The sequence below is a fragment of the Babylonia areolata genome, chromosome 17 (genome assembly GCF_041734735.1).
Source record: "Babylonia areolata isolate BAREFJ2019XMU chromosome 17, ASM4173473v1, whole genome shotgun sequence".
Classification (NCBI taxonomy): Eukaryota; Metazoa; Mollusca; class Gastropoda; order Neogastropoda; family Buccinidae; genus Babylonia; species Babylonia areolata.
Window position 1 is genome coordinate 6,102,584 of NC_134892.1, and position 17,735 is coordinate 6,120,318.

The following is a 17,735-nucleotide window of genomic DNA, read 5'->3' on the forward strand; positions in this document are numbered from 1 at the left end:
AAAAAAAAAGAAGATATGAAATTTGGAACAGTGGAAGCTGGAGAGATCTTCAGGTATACTCACAGAGATTGCGGAAGTAGTCTGTCAATCCGTTGACCGCACTTTTCTCTATCATACCTGCGTACAAGACACACAAATTCTTTGTCATCTCTAAAAGAGAAAAAACGTTTGAAACATTTGCTGATAAAAAGGCAACCTTTGGAAAAAAAAAAAAACACAAACACAGAACATCACACTTTAATCATTCAGTAAAAACACAAATGCATAAACAAATATTTATCACAGCTTAAATAAGCTCCCAAAGTATAGTCTTGGGGATGGTGCACCAAAATATGATACCAAGTATTTACTTATTTATTTGTAAGCGTGAGCCTTGTGTCTAATAAACCATAACATTTCATGACAATAAAATTCAATTCTATTCTTACTGTATTCTATTCACACAATAACACTAAGGTTGACCTCTCAACACCAGTTAACATTTCCACCCTGATCCAGCTCCCTTTGCTACAGGTACTATTGCACTGATTTCCTTCTTGATTTGTGTACTGATATTTTAGTTATGTATGCACACTTGACACATGCATGTGTAGACACACTCAGACACACACAGACACAGACACACACCACATGTCCAACATCACTCACAGCGAACACACACAGACACAGACACACACCACATGTCAAACATCACTCACAGTGAACACACAGAGACACAGACACACACCGCATGTCCAACATCACTCACAGCGAACACACACAGACACAGACACACACCACACGTCAAACATCACTCACAGTGAACACACACAGACACAGACACACACCACATGTCCAACATCACTCACAGCGAACACACACAGACACACAGACACAGACACACACACACACACCACACGTCAAACATCACCCAAAGCGAACACACAAAGACACACACAGACACAGACACACACACACCACATGTCAAACATCACCCAAAGCGAACACACACAGACACAGACACACACAGACACAGACACACACACACACACCACACGTCAAACATCACCCAAAGCGAACACACACAGACACAGACACACACACACACACCACACGTCAAACATCACCCAAAGCGAACACACACAGACACAGACACACACACATACACCACACGTCAAACATCACCCAAAGCGAACACACACAGACACAGACACACACACACACACAACACGTCAAACATCACTCACAGCGAACACACACAGACACAGACACACACACACACACACCACACGTCAAACATCACTCACAGCGAACACACACAGACACAGACACACACCACACGTCAAACATCACCCAAAGCGAACACACACAGACACAGACACACACACACACACCACACGTCAAACATCACTCACAGCGAACACACACAGACACGCACACACACCACACGTCAAACATCACTCACAGCGAACACACACAGACACAGACACACACCACACGTCAAACATCACTCACAGCAAACACACACAGACACAGACACACACCACATGTCAAACATCACTCACAGCGAACACACACAGACACAGACACACACCACACGTCCAACATCACTCACAGTGAACACACACAGACACAGACACACACCACACGTCCAACATCACTCACAGCGAACACACACAGACACACACCACACGTCAAACATCACCCAAAGCGAACACATACAGACACACACACACCACACGTCAAACATCACTCAAAGCGAAAAGGCATCAAACACTAAAGGAAGAAGAATAACCCCAAACTCACTCTTGAACATGCCCATGACGGACTTGCGGAACTTAAGCTCACTGGTGACCCGCAGGCGACACTTGGTGAGGGAGACGCGCGTCAGACAGTACCTCAGCACGTTGTAGAAGGAGTCGCCGTAAGGGATGCCCCCGTTACAGATCTCGCAGTCCACACAGTACATCTTGCCAGGCTTGCTGTCTTTGTAACACACCTGCGCAGATTGCTGTCTTTGTAACGCACCTGCACAAACTGCTGTCTTTGTAACACACCTGCACAAACTGCTGTCTTTGTATAACACACCTTCACTAATTGCTGTCTTTGTAACACACCTGCACAAACTGCTGTCTTTGTAACGCACCTGCACAAATTGCTGTCTTTGTTACACACCTGCACAAATTGCTGTCTTTGTCACACACATGCACAAATTGCTGTCTTTGTAACACACCTGCACAAATTGCTGTCTTTGTAACACACCTGCACAAACTGCTGCCTTTTAAACATACCTGCACAAACTGCTGTCTTTGTAACACCTGCACAAACTGCTGTCTTTGTACAACACACCTTCACTAATTGCTGTCTTTGTAACACACCTGCACAAATTGCTGTCTTTTAAACACACCTGCACAAACTGCTGCCTTTAAAACACACCTGCACAAACTGCTGTCTTTGTATAACACACCTTCACTAATTGCTGTCTTTGTAACACACCTGCACAAACTGCTGTCTCTGTAATGCACCTGCACAAATTGCTGTCTTTGTTACACACCTGCACAAATTGCTGTCTTTGTAACACACCTACACAAATTGCTGCCTTTTAAACACACCTGCACAAACTGCTGTCTTTGTAACATACCTGCACAAATTGCTGTCTTTGTATAACACACCTTCACTAACTGCTGTCTTTGTAGCACACCTGCACAAACTGCTGTCTTTGTAACACACCTGCACAAATTGCTGCCTTTTAAACACACCTGCACAAACTGCTGTCTTTGTAACACACCTGCACAAATTGCTGTCTTTTTAACACACCTGCATGAACTGCTGTCTTTGTAACACACCTGCATGAACTGCTGTCTTTGCAACACACCTGCACAAACTGCTGTCTTTTGAACACACCTGCACAAACTGCTGTCTTTGTAACACATCTGCATGAACTGCTGTCTTTGTAACACACCTGCACAAACTGCTGTCTTTGTATAACACACCTTCACTAATTGCTGTGTTTGTAACACACCTGCACAAACTGCTGTCTTTGCAACACACTGATTCAAACTGTTCCTTGTACACATATGAATAATCAAAACTTTTTGTTGCAATCGCCACAAGCTCCTTGTCTGTGAAGTGTGAGCATCAATCTGAATTACCTTCACTATCAATATTATCATCATATTACATTATATCACTATGAATATTATTATTATTATCATTATTATTACCACTACTACTACCATTATTATCATTATTCTTATCATCATATTATTATTATTATTGTTGTTGTTGCTGCTGTTGTTGTTACCATTATTATTATCATTATCAAACAACAGTAGTAGCTGTACATATACACCACAGAATTTACATCAGGAGTAAGGAGGAGGACTTATGTTTAATGTCTCCACACACGTAGTGGTGATTGTAGATTACTTCGTTAAAAGGAAATTTTCTATCTAAAAATTACGTTTAAATAACATACTTACCGTGACCCAACTAGTGCAGACTCAGGCAGGGGTCTGACATTCCTGTCCTGTGCAAACTACTATCCGCCTATGCGGCAAAAACGAAAGCAACTACAGCCGATAACCTCCCGGAAGCAGGTAACCTCCCCTTTGTCCTGCTAGCTAGTATGATTTTCACACTTGAATGTTGAATGTTATTGGTGTAAAGGCAGGCGGAGGGAAGTGAACGCTGATTTGGAGAAAACAGAATAAATGAAGGGTGGAATCCACAGAGGTGAATGTTTGAAAAAGAAGAACGATTAAAGAAAATGACTTAATGGACTTCGTAAAGCCCTCAACTTAGGAAGAGAAAACAACTGATAATGAATTAAATCCATATCACTCTCTTCTTCTTCTGCGTTCACTCGTATGCACACGAGTGGGCTTTTACGTGTATGACTGTTTTTATCCTGCCATGTAGGCAGCCATACTCCGTTTTCAGGGGTGTGCATGCTGGGTATGTTCTTGTTTCCATAACCCACCGAACGCTGACATGGATTACAGGATCTTTAACGTGCGTATTTGATCTTCTGCTTGCATATACACACGAAGGGGGTTCAGGCACTAGCAGGTCTGCACATATGTTGACCTGGGAGATCGGAAAAATCTCCACCCTTTACCCACCAGGCGCCGTCACCGTGATTCGAACCCGGGACCCTCAGATTGACAGTCCAACGCTTTAACCACTCGGCTATTGTGCCCGTCATATCACTCTCTGACACTTGTGTCTTATTTCGACAGGGAAACATCTGTATTTCTGTGAACACCATGTCTTATTCTGACAGGGAAATACCTGTTTTTCTATGAAAACCACATTTTACCTTGACAGAGGAGTACTGTTTTTCTGTGAACATCTTATTTTGACAGGGGAATACATGTGTTTTTGTGACCACCATCTCTCATTTCGACAGGGAAATACCTGCTTTTCTATGGACACCACATTTTACCTTGACAGAGGAATACTGTTTTTTTTCTGTGAACACCTTGTTTCCACAGGGAAAATACCTGTATTTCTGTGAACACTACATCTTATTTCCACAGGGAAATACCTGTTTGTCTGTGAACACTGTCTTATTTCCACAAGGGAATACCTGTCTTTCTGTGAACGTCTCATTTCTTACAGGGGTATACCTGTTTTTCTGTAAACACTACATCTTATTTCAACAGGGGAATATTAGTTTTTTGATGAACACTGTCTTATTTTCACAGAGGATACCTGTTTTTCTGTGGACAATACGTCTTATTTTGACAGGGGTATACCTGTTTTTCTGTGAACATCTTATTTCCACAGGGGAGTACCTGTTTTTCTGTGAACATCTTATTTCCACAGGGGAGTACCTGTTTTTCTGTGAACATCTTATTTCCACAGGGGTATACCTGTTTTTCTGTGAACGTCTTATTTCCACAGGGGTATACCTGTTTTTCTGTGAACATCTTATTTCCACAGGTGAGTACCTGTTTTACTGTGGACAACATGTCTTATTTTGACAGGGATATACCTGTTTTTCTGTGGAGGGGGAGGTGCGGGGCCCGATGGAGTTGTTCAGGGTCAGAGTGTAGCTGATGTTCCTCACGCGGTTACCTTCCTCATCCGGCTCCTCTTCCCACTGGGGGAGGTTCAAATCTACAGTGTCGGAAAGACACACATAAACATAATTGAGGATGGACATACAGACACAAACTTACATGCATACACACAACACAGACTACACACACACACAGAATACACACACACACACACACACACACACACACACACACACTCACCAACAATACCAATACACCATCCCCTCACCCCACTTAACCCATATTTCACACATTAAGATGGGTGCATGATTTTATTCATGTATGTGTACGTACACACACACACACACACACACACACACACACACACACACAAGAAACACAGAGTTTAATTAAGAGCCACACTGGTCCTTTGTTGCAATTTTACTGGTTGACTAGTTAGGTTGTTTTATTTTGTTTATTTTCTTTTTTTTATGCCAACTGAAGAGAGAGAGGAACAGGGAAAGCAGTGATGACTGAAGGCATGGGTGGGGCGGGGAAGGTGATGGATTTTCGTCTTGAAGTAACAACTATGGATAGACGCTAAACAAAAGAACGAACACACACACACACACACACACACATACACCACACACACACGGAGTCGCACACACAGACACAACACCAATACCCCTCCATACCCAACCCCTCCTTCCCCCTCCTCCACCCCACTTTCCCTTCCCCCCCTCGCCTCCACCCCTGCCCCTCACCCAACACACACAACACAACACAACACACAAACACAACTCTCACACACACAAATCCCCCCACACCCCTCCACACACACTCTCTCATCCACCCCTGCCCCTCATCCAACACACACACACACACACAAACACAACGCACACACAAACACAACACAAACACAACTCTCACACACACAAATACCCCCCCCCCCCCCCCTAACTGCACCCCCACACACACACACACACAAACTCTCCTCCACCCTGGCCCCTCACCCAACACACACACACACACACAACACACAAACGCAACTCTCACACACACAAATCCCCCCCTCCCCTCCCCACACACTCACACTCTCTCCTCCACCCCTGCCCCTCATCCCCCTCCCCTCCCGACTCCTCACCCCCACCCAACACCACCCCCACACACTCACCAAACGTTCTCCTGGAGCCGACGAACACCCTGAAGAAGGCGGAGTCAGTGAAGATGTTCTCGAACACCTTGTCCACGTTCAGGTTGAACACCTCGTCCAGGTACAGCTTCTCCAGGTGGTCGTGCCCACTGCAGGCCACCTCACCTGTGAGGGGCAGGGCAGTGAAACTGTTAAAACTCTTTTTCACCTCACCTCTTAGAGGCGGGGTAGTGAAACCATTAAACTGTTTTTCACCTAACATGTAAGGGGTAGGGCAGTGAAATCGTTAAACTCTCTGTCACCTCACCTGTTGGGGGCGGGGAAGTGAAACTATAAAACTCTTTTTCACCTTCCCGTAAGGATGGGACAGTGAAACCATTAAACTCTTTTTCACCACACTTCCGTGCACTTAGCGCACGTAAAAGAACCCACGGCAACAAAAGGGTTGTTCCTAGCAAAATGCTGTAGAAAAATCCACTTCGATATGAAAAACAAATAAAACAGCACGAACGAAAAAGTACAAAAAAATGGGCGGCTCTGTAGTGTAGCGACGCGCTCTCCCTGGGGAGGGCAGCCCGAATTTCACACAGAGAAATCTGTTTTGATAAAAAGAAATACAAATACAAATACACACACACACACACACACACACACACACACATATATATATATATATATATACTTGTTTTTTTCTTTTTTAGTTTTTGTGAAAGTACACTCACTGTCACTATCCTCGGTGGTGTCACCATAATCGGTGGGAGGGCCATTCGCCGAGGGAAGAGCCGGGGTGGTGAGGGTGGAGGGGGACTGGTTGAAGACTTCGTCGGACACCAGAGCATCAGTGTCCTCGTTACTGGGCACCGCCAGGCTGTCGTTGACCGGAGGGTGGTCTGACGAATCCGTCAGGTCCTGGCCGGGAAAAAAATTCAACAAACAAACAAACAGGACGTGAATACTAGTGGGGTAGTAGTAGGTTAAAATTACGCATGAGATGGCAATGTCGTCCAACAAAATAAGCAGTCCCTGATTAACTAGCGAAAATGAATCAGCAAACCATGACAACCCAGCCAAATGAACCAGACACCCATGACACTCTTGCCAAAATGAGCCATCAACCCCTGATAAACCAGCCAAAATAAGCCAGCAACTTCTGACACACCAGCCAAAATAAGCCAGCAACTTCTGATAAACCTGCCAAAATAAGCCAGCAACTTCTGACACACCAGCCAAAATAAGCCAGCAACTTCTGATAAACCTGCCAAAATGAGCCATCAACCCCTGATAAACCAGCCAAAATAAGCCAGCAACTTCTGACACACCAGCCAAAATAAGCCAAAAACCCCTGACTAACCAGCCAAAATGAACCATCAACCCCTGACAAACCAGCCAAAGTCAACCAGCAACCCCTGATAAACCAGCCAAAGAAAACAATCAAACTCTGACAAACCAGCCAAAATGAACCCAGCCACCCCTGATACACCAGCCAAAATGAACCATCAACCCCTGACAAATCACCCAAAATGAACCACCAACCCCTGACAAATCACCCAAAATGAATCATCAACCCCTGACAAATCACCCAAAATGAACCATCAACCCCTGACAAATCACCCAAAACGAACCACCAACCCCTCACAAGTTACCCAAAATGAATCATCAACCCCTGACAAATTACCCAAAATGAATCACCAACCCCTGACAAATCACCCAAAATGAATCATCAACCCCTGACAAATCACCCAAAATGAACCATCAACCCCTGACAAATCACCCAAAATGAAGCATCAATCAACCCCTGACAAATCACCCAAAATGAACCATCAACCCCTGACAAATTTTCCGTTTATCAGCGGCAGCATACCTTGCACAGGGAAGAGATCACACGGAGGTCAGAAGAAGCGCTTCAGAGATACTCTGAAAGTCTCTCTGAAAGTGTTTGATATCAACCCTGACTCCTGGGAGGAATCTGCAGTGGACCGTGACAAATGGCGCGCTGCTGTGCACAAAGGTGCCAAATTGTGCGAGGCGCAACAGGACTGCTGCAGCTGTTCAGAAGAGGCAGGCCAGAAAGTCACGGACAAACAAGCTCCCTGACAATGATATGCCTGTCTGCCCCAAACTGTCAGTGAACATTTCATGCGCAGATTGGACTATTCAGCCATCTGCGCATTCACAGATAGACTCATGAGCATCCCCCCCACCACCACCACCCTCCTCCCATCCCCCAGCTGGATGACAACGATGGTCATCATCAATCTCGATGGACACACACCACCTTGCACAGGTGTGTGTGTGGACTCACCTTTTGCTGGTTGGCTTCGTCCTCAGCCTTCATCTTGTCCTGGGAGTCCTCAAGGTGAGGGGGCGGGAGGTAATCGTCGTCACTCGACGTCAGGCCCAGCTCCTCCCCGTAGTTGTAGTGAATCCACTGCCACAGCTCCCGCGGGGCCATCGGCTGCAAAGGGGAGAGCACTTTTTTCACTCAATGTTTTTATATATAATTTTTTTTTTTCATTTCTTTATAATTTCATAATTTTTTTTTTGTCAATTCTTTATAATTATTTTTTTCAATTCTTTATAATTTCATAATTATTTTTTTCAATTCTTTATAATCTTATAATTACTTTTTCAATTTTTTTTATTTTTATTAATTTATCTTCTTCTTTTTTTTTTCTTTTTTTTTTTTTACATTTTTTCTTCTTCATCATCATCTTTTTTTTTTCTTCTTTTTTAAGCGCTTTTCACTTCACTTCCGTCTCTTTCTTTAAATCTTTTTTTTTCTTCCATATTCAGTTTTTGTTGAGAAGGGAGAGCACTTTTCACACAACCGTTTTTTCAATTATTTCCTTTTTTAAATCTATTACTCTTTTTTCTTTCCGCATTGGTTGAAAAAAAGGAGAGCTCTTTTTACTCTGTCCAAAAATCACTCAACATAAAAAAAATACCACAAATTACGGAAAGAAACCAGAAAGACACACAATGTCACACACGCCAATCCACACCATTCTCCAAAATATTTATCAAAGAAACGATGAAACTTAGATGTAAAGAACAAACAAATGACAGACAACGAGAGAACAACAAAGAAGCACACCCACACACACACAAAAAAAAACAAGAAAAAAAAAACAAGAGAGGCAAGGCCTTCAAGACTCACTGGTGGCAAATTAATTCCCCTAGCATTAATTACAGAGTAATTTCCCTTTTTTACTATCTGCATCAAAAACGTTTGCAAAATAAATAAAACTTCCATGCTTAGCAAAAGAAGTTCCTGTTTGAACCAAAAATGATAATAATGACTCCTCTTGTTGTTGTGTCAGAATATCAGATCAAAGTGCCAAGTTTAGAGAATACAAAAAATATAACAGTAAACGCAGTTTGCATATAATTAGGCTTCATTTTATTTTTTTGTGTGCCCACCCAGAGGTGCAATATTGTTTTAAACAAGATGACTGGAAAGAACTGAATTTTTCCTATTTTTATGCCTAATTTGGTGTCAACTGACAAAGTATTTGCAGAGAAAATGTCAATGTTAAAGTTTACCACAGACACACACACACACACACACACACAGACAACCGAACACCGGGTTAAAACATAGACTCACTTTGTTTACACAAGTGAGTCAAAAAAAGGAAAAAACCCCAACCAGTCCACCCTTGCTCACCTGTTCCATCAAAACGTTCTGCCAGATGCGGAAAAGCATCATGTATGTCTTGTCCCGCGTTCCGAAGGACGTGAAGAAGTACTTCTCTGTCGCTGTGGTGATCTGAATGGCATTGGGAATGACCCGCGCCGTCTTTTCTTTTGTGACCGCCGTGATGTCTCGGCATGGTATCGTCAACTGTCAGCAATGAGGTGGTGTTAAAATCAAGGTCACATGCACTGGTATTTCAATCAACCCCCTTTTGCTGCTGACATATTTTGCTATATTGTATACTGAGAAAATCACCAGTTAAAAATAGAGAGAAGAAAAAACTGGTCACACTTGCAATTCTAGGTCGGCCGTATCCTAAGTCGGATATCACTTTGCTGCATTCTTACTGTCAACAATCTCAGAAATAAGGGGAGTTTGATAATTAACAAACAATGAGGCCAGGAGACGATATGATTAACAAATAGTAAAGAGTGGTAACTCTCTCCATTACACAAGGTACACAACTTCGAGTCAGTGATGCTTATGCTACCAATTCAGCTAGCACACAGGTAAATAAAAGGTACATTGGAACAAACCCAGACACTTCCTCAAAAAGGAAGCGCCGGGCCTGTCCTTATACCAATCATCTGACATGTGCACACAGCAGCAAAGACAGAAGAAATGTGCAAACACAAATTAGCTTTTATTCAAGACTGGCACAGCCTCTTAAATCCTGAATAAGCCACATAGAACACATGGACAATACAGAACAAATACATAGTTTGTATTATACTCCCAGTTTAATTAAATACACTTTCCATGTCAAACTGATGCATACCAGGCCTATTGCTTTGCTCCGCTTGGCCAAAATTTGTGGCAACTCAGTGATTGGTCCACTGTCTGCTAGCCAATCGAACACTATTTCTGGCTGGAGCTAATTACTCATGGAACACACACACACACACACACACACACACCCTTACTACCCACCTGCACACACAGGCAGGAATACACAGTTGCCAAAAAAAACAACCACCAAAATTATGTAAGTATTAGGCTGGGCAACAGTGACATACAACTCCAATCCTCTTTTGCAATTGTAGGTTGCAACTCCCACGTTCACTCATACGTACAAGTGGGCTTTTATGTGTATGACTGTTTTTACCCCGCCATGTAGGCAGCCATACTCCATTTTCAGGGGTGTGCATGCTGGGCATGTTTTTGTGTCCATAACCCACCAAATGCTGACATGATTTTTAACATGTATATTTGATCTTCTGCACGCATATACGAACAAAGGGGGTTCAGGCACCAGCAGGTCTGCACATATGTTGACTTGGGAGATCGGAAGAATCTCCATTCTTTAACCACCAGGTGTACTCAGAGGTAGAGGGCCCAGACTGATTGCGAATCGATTGTGATCGTGCCTTAATTTTAGCCCGATCTCCCAATCGAGCTACATAATTGTGTGACCTGTTTGAAGACATAATTGGACACAAAACAGAAACGCCAAAGAATCAATAGACAGAGAGAAAATGCGAAAAACTTAGCCATATGAAGTGCACAGGAACAGGTGTCGAGATGGCTGCCGGAAAAAGAGGGCGCTAGCCAGGGGGACAAATGGGACGTTACCTACTTCCAGGAGGTTATCGGCCGTTGTTCTCTCATTTTCTCCGCATAGGCGGATAGTAGTTTGCACAGGACAGGAATGTCAGACCCCTGCTGGAGTCTGCACTAGTTGGGTCACGGTTAAGTATGTGTAATTAAAACTGGGATTAAAGTCAGGAAGCTTGGGCAAGAGTCTAGCGGTCTGATCCAACTTTTTCTAGACGTCTGTCTTCCAGACATACCAGGGTCTCCCAGCGAAAAATGTTGGCGTAAAAGCACACCCAGTTCTGGGAGATGTACATCCGCCCTTGCACCAAAATGTCTTTCTGCAGGGCGCAGGAGTACTCTGCAACAAACACAACAGTACATGTGTACTTTGATATATACCACCCAAACACCAAGTTTTTTTTTTACCCTGCAGGGTGCAGGAGTACTATACAACAAGCACAACAGCACATGTGTACTTAGATATACACCACCCCTGCACCGAGTTTTTTGTTGTTTTTTCCTTGCAGGGTGCAGGAAAACTGCAACAAACACAACAGTACATGTGTACTTAGATATACACCACCCCTACACCAAGTTTTTTTCCCCTGCAGGATGCAGCAGTACTCTGCAACAAACACAACAGTACATGTGTACTTATATAATATACACTACCCCACACCAGGGTTTCTTTCCCCCTGCAGGGAGCAGGAGTACTCTGCAACAAACACAACAGTACATGTGTACTTAGATATACACCACCCCTGCACCACATTTCTTTGTTGTTGGTTTTTTTTTTTTCCCCCTGGAGTATTCTGCAACAAAAAACAACAGTATACATATACTTAGGCATTCAGGACACATGTGGTGTGTGCTTTGTATCGAAACACATGCTCTTGCTCTTGTCAACCGTCACTTGGTTTTAAAAGTGTCCATGTATTTTATAATTACAGTTCTTAATAAACTGAAGAGACCCCACCTCGACTCCCCCCCACCCCCCACCCCCACCCACAGAAAAAAAACTACAACTGAAATGCATCACTTGCAATACTTACCCACAATCAGGCGCTCATCCTTTGGTATATCTTTGAACGTTTTCCGGAAATCTTCGCTGCGGGACTTGTATGTGGGGCTTAGCATCTGCACCACACACACACATAACAATAAAAACCAGTTGGGAGCTGTAATTTGCATAACTGAAATCGTCTTGTCTCAGTCAGATGGGGATACCCCCTCCCCCCACCCCCACCCCCCAGCACACTGTGCACAAGACTAGATTTGTAGGGAAAGTGGTAGAGGGGAGGGGTGGGGGGGTGAGGGGGATTGGGGGAGGGGGGGGGAGAAGGAAGTGGGGAGTTGGGAGAGGGTTCAAGAAAAAAAAGAAGAAAAAAAGAAGAAACATTAAGCAGTTTGTGCCTGATTCAAAACTGAACTTCACCGCGCCTGAGCAGCCATCTTTGCACAAAAGCTGAGGGGAAATAATGATCTGTGACAGCATTTAACTTATGTAACAGTAAAACAGAAAACACACCTGTTTCCTCATTTATTTACAACTCTTTGAACGTTACGATGTGTACAGCTGCCTATAAAAACTACACGTCTACCTTTATACATGGTAAGCAGCAGGTTGTTATTATCTCAATTTTTTTCTTTTTTTTTTTTTTAACAGTTAATGCTTTCTCTTTTTAACTCACTCAGTATGGCCAGTCCTCTCTTCTCTTCTACACAGACCCCTCGGATGTCCAGTGGGTGTCTGAATGACCCAAACTTTAGCTTCCGTCGTCAGAATTGTGGTATTCTTTGTCAACATTCACCTCTTCAGTATAAGAGCCTTCCGCTTGCAATATTTTGATGATGGTAATTGGGGTGAAACGCTGTTAACATCGTCTCTTTCGCCGTTCGTATGGAGAGAGTTAAACAGGCTGTCAAAATAGCTCTTCCCAGATAAATACAATCTGGTCTCCCCCTTGGAGAACAAATTTACTGTTTGAGACTTTCGTTCCAGACTTCTTTGCAAAGAACCTAGACTGGCAGCCACAGTGTCCCTATGATGCCATCAACACCCAAACCCCCTAACACATCCATGTGCAATGCACAGGTGTGAGTGATGGATTTTTATGATACTGAAAAGTTTACGGCTGGGTTCAGGGGCCACTTAAACAAAAAAGCATGTTTTAACATTAAAACAAAACTGAAGCAAAAGCATTAAAAAAATTTTTTTTAAATCTCTCAACCCTTTGAGCCCCGAGTTCCTGAGCAATTTTAACCCTTTTGCCTGAGCTCCTGAGCTAAAATTTGCAAATAATTGGTATTAAACCCTTTGAGCCCTGACCACCGCTTTAACAGTGGCAGAGAAAAATGACATAATGCCCAGCCACCGGTTAAGCAGTGCGTAAACACTTTAAGTGTGCATAGTCTCAACCTGGCCCGTCAGGGCAGAAATCAGGGACAAAACGTGCGAGAAAACAACTGTACACAACGCAGCAAGTAACTGATATGCTTGATGATTTATCGGAAGTAGAGTATGACAATGATTACTCTGATAGTGAGGTACAATTCGAATCGGATGATTTTGCTACAGATAGTGATGTTGAAAATGAATCTGAGCATGCAGAATCAGTTTATCAAAGGAGGCGTGTCAGGCTGAGACTCTGCACGCTTCATGGTAGAAATCGATCTTTTTTATCCAAAGCACATGCACAAAACACAGTGAAAAGACGCGGCAATGTTGGTACTACGTTCGCTGACGTCAGAATATTACGGTTTTTCTGATTGGCTCTTCAATGTAAGTCAACCAATAGCAAAACACAACATAAGTGTTTACGCACCACTCAACCGGTGGCCAGGCATTATGCCACCCCTCCCCACCACTGGTAAAGTGGTGGTCAGGGCTCAAAGGGTTAAATCACAAAACTATCTACACAGAAATACTTCCACCCTAGGTAATGTAACTGTGGGGGAAGAGAGAGGACATATATGTGTGTCTGTGTGTGTGTGTGGGTGTGCATGTGTGTGTTTGTGTGTGTGTGTGTGTGTGTGTGTGTGTGTGTGTGTGCGCAAGCACTGGCATGTGTGTGCATGTGTGTGTGTGTGTGAGTGTGTGTGCGCATGCATGCACGTGCGTGTGTGTGTGTGCGTGTGTGAGAGAGTGTGCACGCGCATGTGTGTGTGTGAGAGAGAGAGAGAGAGAGAGTGTGTGAGTGAGAGAGAGAGAGAGTGTGTGTGTGTGTAGTCTCTGTGTGTGTGTCTGTGTGTGTGTGTGTGAGTGTGTTTGTGTGTGTGTGTGTGTGTGTGTAGGCTGTGTTGTGTGTGAATGTGTGTGCGTGCGTGTGTGTGTGTGTGTGTGTGTGTTGTGTGTGTGTTGTATATATACACACGTGTGTGTGTGTGTGCGTGTGTGTGTGTGTGTGTATGTTTGTGTGTGAGTAGTGTATGTGTGTGTGTGTGTGCGAGAGAGAGTTGTGTGTGTGAGTGTGTATGCGTGTGTGTGCAGTGTGTGTGTGTGTATGTAGTGTGTGTGTGTGTGTGTGTAATCTGTGTGTGTGTGTAGTGTGTGTGTGTGTGTGTGTGTGTGTGTGTGTGTGTGTGTGTGTGTGTGTGTAGTGTGTGTAGTGTGTGTAGTGTGTGTGTGTGTGCACATGTGCGCGTTGTAAACTTGTACATTCCTCTGTGTGTGTGCCAACCACTGTCACTTCACACAAACATCACACAGGACAGCAACGAACTGAATCAAAACACACCAACTAACATCCAGACCCAGATGGACAAAACTAAAAAGAAAATCACGGTGACGGCGCCTGGTGGGTTAAAGGGTGGAGATTTTTACTATCTCCCAAGTCAACATATGTGCAGACCTGCTAGCGCCTGAACCCCCTTCGTGTGTATACGCAAGCAGAGAATCAAATACGCACGTTAAAGATCCTGTAATCCATGTCAGCGTTCGGTGGGTTATGGAAACAAGAACATACCCAGCATGCACACCCCCGAAAACGGAGTGTGGCTGCCTGCGTGGCGGGGTGGAAACTGTCATACATGTAAGGGCCCACTCGTGTGCATACGAGTGAACGCAGAAGAAGAAGAAGGAGAAGAAAACACTGCAATCAAGCTTCCTGAGTCACTCATTAATTAACCACTAACCTGTTTGATTAACAAAGATCCAATCATCATACTAACAGTTAACTTGGGTTTGAAAAATAATTCCTTAAAAAAAAAAAAAAGAAAGAGAAAGAAGAAAAGGAGAGTTTTTAAAGTAGGCAGATTCGGTAACAAACACTTACAACAAAAATGCGGCTATGTAAACTTTGTAAAGACATCACTGAGCGTTGTGTGTGTGGACAGACACCACCATCGATTCATGAACACATGTAAGCAATCTTCACAAGTGAGATAACGATGGGTTTGTTGGGGTGTCCTGTGTCCTGTCTGTGCATGTGTGTGTGTGTGTGTGTGTGTTGTGTTGTGTTGTGTTGTGTGTGTCGTGTTGTGGTGTGTGTGTGTGTGTGTGTGTGTGTGTGTGTGTGTGTGTGTGTGCGCGCGTGTGCGTGTGTGTGTTGTGTTGTACTGTGTTGTGGTGTGTGTGTTTGTGTGTTTGTGTGTGACTGTGTGTGTGTGTGTGTGTGTGTGTGTGTGTGTGTGTGTGTGTGTGTGTGTGTGTGTGTACATGTTTGTGTGTGTGCGTGCGTGCGTGCATGTGTGTGAGCATGTCTATGTCAGTGTGTGCACACGTGCGCGCATGCGTGCTTTTTGTGTGTGTGTGTGTGTGTGTGTGTGTGTTGTGTTGTGTTTCTTTGTGTGTGTGAGAGAGAGCCGTGAACTGTATCGCTGAATAACAAAGAACCAAAAACCAAACCAGAACAGGAAAATCAAACAACTCTGTTATCTTCGAATTTTTTTTTTTTGGGGGGGGGGTGGGGGGCGGGGGGAGGGGGCGTGGGGGGGTGGTTTGAGGGGTGGGAGATGTCTTTGCAAACAGATACAGATAAACTGAGCTACAGTGATGATGGGTACATTACAAACAAACAAACAAACAACAGAACAACTTTTAACATAAACCCCCTCAGTGTGCCCACCATAACGTTTCGTGTCAACCCAGGCACTGGAAGAAAACGGGAGGCTCAAGGTGTGGGCGTTCCACCATGCAGCAAGATGCAGAGAGACACACCCCTGTGTGTGTACACATGCACACGTGTGAAAGTGTGCTAAGGACTGGGCCGACAGAAAAGTGAAAGAAGACAATACGACCAAAGAAGAAGAATGGGACTGAAATCGCCTTCGCCTCAAGACACAGGTGAACGTATACATGTATAACAGACGTATCACAAGTAGACAAGTGATAAACCAATCCTCAACAACCACCACTGACCTATATATCCTTAAAAAAAAAAAAACAAAAAAAAAACCACACACTTCACTGGCAGGTGAGCATGGGTAACAAGATAACCGACCTAGCAAAGATACCAGTACAACCCAAGTTCAATGATATCTGACGATATGTGTTGAACCACAGCCTGGTGGTAACACATCCGACTGGGAGGCAAGTGTCCAAAGGTTTGAGACCTGTATATTATGGATCGGGATGATTTCACTTCCCCCTCCACCATACCTTAAGTGGTGGTCTGGGTACAAGTCTTTTGGAAGTGATGATAACTCCTCAAAAAAAAAAAAAAAAGAGGTCCCCAGTACAGCATATATATACCTAGAGCATGTAAAAGAACCCATAGCAACAAAAGGGTTGTCCCTGGCAAATTCTGTAAATAAGCCCACTTTGATAAGAAAACAAATACATATGTTAGCAGAAGAAAACAAACAAATATAAATTTTTTTTTTTAAATCTCTGATCAGTTTGAACACTGTGAGCACTGAGGGACCAGGCAGACTAACCACTGCAGTTTTCCAGGCATGAAAACCAGCCACAGCTCTTGAACCTTTTCAAACCAAACATTACTTCAAACTGTACAGTTTTCAATTTAACTGGTTTCCTATTTTGCATTTTGTACTACTTTTTTATGTCCTGTATATATATATGTACATCCCTTATCAATAAAACATGTACAATATGAGCAAATTTTATGAAGTTTTGATCTTTCAAATCCCTTCTTCTTCTACTTGATTTTTCAAGAATCGTCTTCTTTTGTGTTTGTGGACCCTAACTCCCATGTTTACTGGTCATTCTGACACGTAGCCGTATGCATACGTGTATGAGTGGGCTTTGATATTTGGCCATTTTAACCCTGTTATGCATGCAACTATTCTACATTTTCAGGGCTAATACTAATACTAATAATGGTACTTATATAGCGCTGAATCTTGTGAATCGACAAATCTAAGCACTTTCGCACCAGTCATTCTCACGCACGCAAAACTC

General features: G+C 43.6%; 1 protein-coding gene across 1 annotated transcript in view; it reads right to left on the reverse strand.

Moving 5' to 3' along the window:
- Nucleotides 1–17,735, reverse strand: part of LOC143291605 (protein Aster-B-like) — a 46,023-nt gene that overhangs the window by 15,127 nt on the left and 13,161 nt on the right. The window contains exons 4-12 of the mRNA XM_076601556.1: nucleotides 12,427–12,511; nucleotides 11,629–11,732; nucleotides 9,809–9,985; nucleotides 8,444–8,596; nucleotides 6,864–7,050; nucleotides 6,163–6,306; nucleotides 4,979–5,103; nucleotides 1,786–1,978; nucleotides 64–117 (exon numbers count right to left, since the gene is read on the reverse strand). Of these exons, the coding sequence (XP_076457671.1) occupies nucleotides 64–117; nucleotides 1,786–1,978; nucleotides 4,979–5,103; nucleotides 6,163–6,306; nucleotides 6,864–7,050; nucleotides 8,444–8,596; nucleotides 9,809–9,985; nucleotides 11,629–11,732; nucleotides 12,427–12,511 (1,222 nt within the window). The remainder of the gene's footprint in view (nucleotides 1–63; nucleotides 118–1,785; nucleotides 1,979–4,978; nucleotides 5,104–6,162; nucleotides 6,307–6,863; nucleotides 7,051–8,443; nucleotides 8,597–9,808; nucleotides 9,986–11,628; nucleotides 11,733–12,426; nucleotides 12,512–17,735) is intronic.